Here is a 4,326-nt window from a genome sequence, read left to right as displayed (position 1 = left end):
TGTTGATTTGGAGCCAATCCTTGGCCCTCCAAACCACTCAGCCTCTGGCCCTTATCTTTCAGGTTTTGTATATTTGTTGGGGGAGATTAGAGATCTGGAGGGGTCAAACCTAGCTATCCATCTCTCCATTTCTTTTTGGGATATGATTCCAATCCCTTTCAGCAATTGCTACTGCTAGTGCCTTGCGGTGACCAAACCAATTTTTAAGTGAAAGGGAAAGCTAGAATGGTTTATATAATACAAAGCAACCATTTCAGCAATTGCGGCACCTTGTCTTTCTCTGTCTTGCCCCAACTTCTCTAAAAAAATAATTGCACCAAAGCAGTGACCCGTTTGATTCTTCTCAGTATGAGCCGTTCTTTTTTCTTCTCTCTCTCTAAAAGTAATATTTGCAAAGATTTTTTTCTTCTCTCTCTAAAAGTAATATTTCCGAAGATCTTTCAAGACACGGGAGAAGGCCCATTTGCACGAATTATACTACATAATTGAGATTTAATTTTGTTGAAAAAGGAAGGGTTTTGAGTCAGAGATAAGAACAGAGTTTTCAGCCACTTTGATTTTTTCCCATGTGCCTAACAAAAAGGCAAGAAACTGAAATGGAAGAAACAGACATGTAAACAAAATCAAATGAATTCTTTCTTCTATTGGTTAACAAAATTTGTCTTTGCATATACAAACTTGTCTCTCTCTCCATCCCCATCCCCATCTCCGTCTCCGTCTCCGTCTCCGTCTCATTCAATATAGAAAGAGAGGAAGAAAATCAGTGATAGATGAGTCAAAAAGGCATGATATGGGTTGTTTTGGTATCATAGCTTGACAGACACGATTTGGAGCTCACTCTGAATATTTTCAACAAATCTCCGGCTAGTTGCCTCACCGCCGGCGAGCAATTGCTCTGCATAAGCACCAAAATCTTGGTCAATCCGTTGTTCTGGGTGACCGTGCTCTGAGCCCTGTCGTCTCTTGACAAATAGCACACGCTCCACAGTATCGTCACGGCGTGCTCCGTCGCCGTGCTCGACACCTTCAACATCTTCTGCACTATGGCAGATACGCAGTCGGAGTTCTCACATATCTCGGATTTTCCCTCTTTGCACGATGATGCCATTTCCAGCAGTTTCAGAGCCTTCTCGGTCACCGAAACGCTCCAGTTGGGATCGGATAATAATTTCGTGAGTTGCTTGACGACGCCGAGTCTCACGATTTTTGGTCGGATGCGTCTCGGCATTGATACTGCGATCAAGCAAGACAAGGTTGATTCTATCATTGTAGGATCGGTCTCGGTGCTCATTATGCGAATCAATTCAGAAAATAATCCATCCTTTTCGGCTATCAAGAGCTTCGATTCAGCATCGATTGCGATCGACTCCAAAACCCTAGCAGATGCGATTCTAGATTCCGCGCTTCCTTGTTGCAAAACGAGGAGGATTGAAGACAAGCAATCGCGATCACTCTTCAGCATCGAATTCGCCAGCTGCTTATGATCTTCGTGCTCACTTATAATCATGTCCAAAACCCTCACCACTTGTTCAAGCGCAAGGAAATTAGCATTGCCGCTGCCGAGAAAATCAACCAGCAACGAGACGAATCCATCAATTCTCGCAAGAAACTTGCGGCTTTCCTCGGACTCTCTCGCGAAACAAATAATCTTCGACATACATTCGAGACAGTCCTCTGGCTTGCTCTCGATTTCTTTAATCAGGTCCCTCGCTTGGTCTGGGGACAGAGAGGGAACGAGCTGGATGGGGGAGTCGGGCGAGTTGGAGCGGTGGCGGACCGAGTTGGACCAGATCTGGATGAGGCGTTGTAGGGTGTGGTTGGGCACAAAGTCCTTACTGTGGAGCACCTGCATAGTGGCCGGACAAGTGTTGTTGCCGTTGTCGAGCCACCTCTGAATGCTCGAGCGGTCATAGGTGACGCCGGTGCAGAGACTCACCGGGGACTTCATGACGTCCAGAGATATCGGGCAACGGAAAAGGCTGGGAACTGTAATAAACAAGTTATCCCTCACCATCTTCAACTTCTGCGAAAGCACAGAATTATTTTGCTGGAAGAGCAGTAGAGCTGCTGAAGAAGACGAAGAAGAACAGAAAAAAAGGGCAGCGAAGGGAGGATTTAAGAAGAGAGAGAAACAGAGTCAAAGCTTTGATGACGCGAGCAAAAGGTACTTTTTTCTGGTAATATTTTTATTATTATTATATTCTACAGCTTTGGTCTTTGGTCAAAGGGGGAGCTATTATTTTAAGTTATTTTTATTCGAGTGTTGACCGCGCAGAGAGGCTCGTGGGGTTGAGGGCCGTGAGATTGGGGGATCAGAGTGGCGGTCGTGAATCACGAGGGGATGGAGCGTTGGGATTGAAGGAGGAGGGAGTGGTGGAAATGAGGGAGAATCGTGGGGCCCACAAAGCAATGAGGAGTATTTGTGGGGGAAGCGGGGACCACCGAGGGTTCGGTTGGTCGGTGGATTACATCACAAGGTGCACAAACCATTGATTTACGGGTTTTTTTTCTTTTTATATTTTCCCTTTTTATTTTATTGGTACGCCCTGTCCTTGGTTTTTAATTCTTCCTCTTCCTCCCCCATTACCTCCTTATATCTAAATATTTTCCTAGGCCCAACTGGTTCCATGATTCCATCCCAAGGTTCACGCACTGTAGACTGTAGGGCACATTGAAGATGAATAGAGAAGTGAGCAGGTTGGTTTTACGGATCCCAATGCGGAGGAACAGTATTATAATAGCACCGAAAGTGACTAGTATTTCCTAGTAATAGGACAACCCAACTCTGAACTCAGCTTTCTTCTGACACATTTCTTCACCCTCTGCTATGGCCCTAATGGCAATGAGTATTCTCCGTTTTACCTTTCAATGTCTCACAAAGTGAATAAACTGGAACCCATCTTTCAACTGGGGGCAGTTTGGAATTGAAATTTCAAATTTGGCAGTGAATTTAGTTGACTACCAATGCTTTTGATTGGGAGAAAAGGTATTGCTAGTCCATTCATGCCGTGTTTTACTTAGACACAGAGAAAAAGGAGGAAACAAAAATCGTCTTCATTCAATCCAATTTTTTCTATTTTAATTATCTTTTTTATTATTTAGAAATACTAGCCGTGATGGAACAAGTAATAGAAGTCAAAAATAAAATAAGTGTATTAATGAAGCGGATCAAATGCTGACAAACACATAAATGTGGTACTCATTCTCACGTCAACCTCCAGTACGCCTACACATGGTGTTGCTTCAATTGTGGAAGAAATTGATTCCCATTTCCATTCATTGAGTCTAGTCTAGAACGGTGAATTTTCTTTTCCCCCTCTTATTTTATTCTTCCAAATATACCTACTATATAGTTTATATCGTGATGGTACAAATACCCAAGGTAAAATTATTTTCCCACTTTGGAGCGTACCCAATTGAAATATATATATGAAAAAATAAAATACAAGTTGGGTAGCAAAAGAGTGAAGGAGAATATCAAATTTCAAAAGTACGTAGAGACATGTTTGATTACGACATTAGTGTGTATTATTATGATGGAAGAGGGGATTGGGAAAGCCAAAAATTTCAAAGACAAAGAAGGCTCCTTTAAGAAATTGACCTACCTAATTGCCCCAAAAAGTCCAATTTGGTGGTTCTGCACCACACGCCAATGCCTCGCTGTAGCTGATTTCTAAGTCAAATTTTGTGGTTTTTTCTAACTTCATAGCCGGGGCAACCACAGAACCACTCCCCCACCACCCGTGGGCCCAGGAATACGGACTCATCAAAATTCCATTTTCTCAATTTTTTTTTTTTTAATAAAATTAGGACAAGTATTTTGGTACTTGACCACTTGTTTAATATATTTATATAATCAGAATTAGGCAATTTTGATGTTGGAGTTTCCAAGTTTGAAGCTTCAAGCTTCAACAGAGGCTTCTTGTATGTGCTTTGGATTTCCTTTTTCTTGCTTTGTTTTTCTCTATCTTCATTCCACATGATATCCACATTTTTTTTGACTCGGAGCTGTGTGATCTTTTTTACTTTGATTTTGAATTGCTTTATCCAAAGTTTGAATTCGGTGGCATCGTTTCTCACTTGTGTTTTATCTTCTTGCTAACAAAAAGTGATTACTTCAACCTAAAAAACTTGGCTTTACTCATGTAGAAATTGTGAACAAAAGGGATAAGGATAGAGAAAGGCAAAGGGGAAGGGATTTTTTTTTTTTTTTTTCTTTGTCATAATTGAATACAATTCCATTCAAACTTTTCTTTGGAATAAAAAAATAAAAAAATAGAAGGACAAAATTATTTTTATATTTTTTCAATTTTATTTTATTTTATT

At 41.2% G+C, this 4,326-nt stretch overlaps 1 protein-coding gene across 1 annotated transcript; it reads right to left on the bottom strand.

The window, feature by feature from the left end:
- Nucleotides 1-614: 614 nt before the first annotated feature.
- Nucleotides 615-3,901, bottom strand: LOC100264434 (U-box domain-containing protein 27). Its single transcript, XM_002281934.4, has one exon. The coding sequence runs from the start codon at nucleotides 2,012-2,014 to the stop codon at nucleotides 776-778; it is 1,239 nt and encodes a 412-aa protein (XP_002281970.1). The 5' UTR covers nucleotides 2,015-3,901; the 3' UTR covers nucleotides 615-775.
- Nucleotides 3,902-4,326: the final 425 nt, after the last annotated feature.

This window comes from Vitis vinifera, chromosome 4 (genome assembly GCF_030704535.1).
Source record: "Vitis vinifera cultivar Pinot Noir 40024 chromosome 4, ASM3070453v1".
Classification (NCBI taxonomy): Eukaryota; Viridiplantae; Streptophyta; class Magnoliopsida; order Vitales; family Vitaceae; genus Vitis; species Vitis vinifera.
Note: the sequence above shows the minus strand (reverse complement) of the source record. Positions and strands in the feature narration are given on the sequence as shown.

Excerpts from the sequence above, each read along its gene's own strand:
- LOC100264434 (XM_002281934.4), bottom strand. The coding sequence starts at position 2,014 with ATGGTGAGGGATAACTTGTTTATTACAGTTCCCAGCCTTTTCCGTTGC.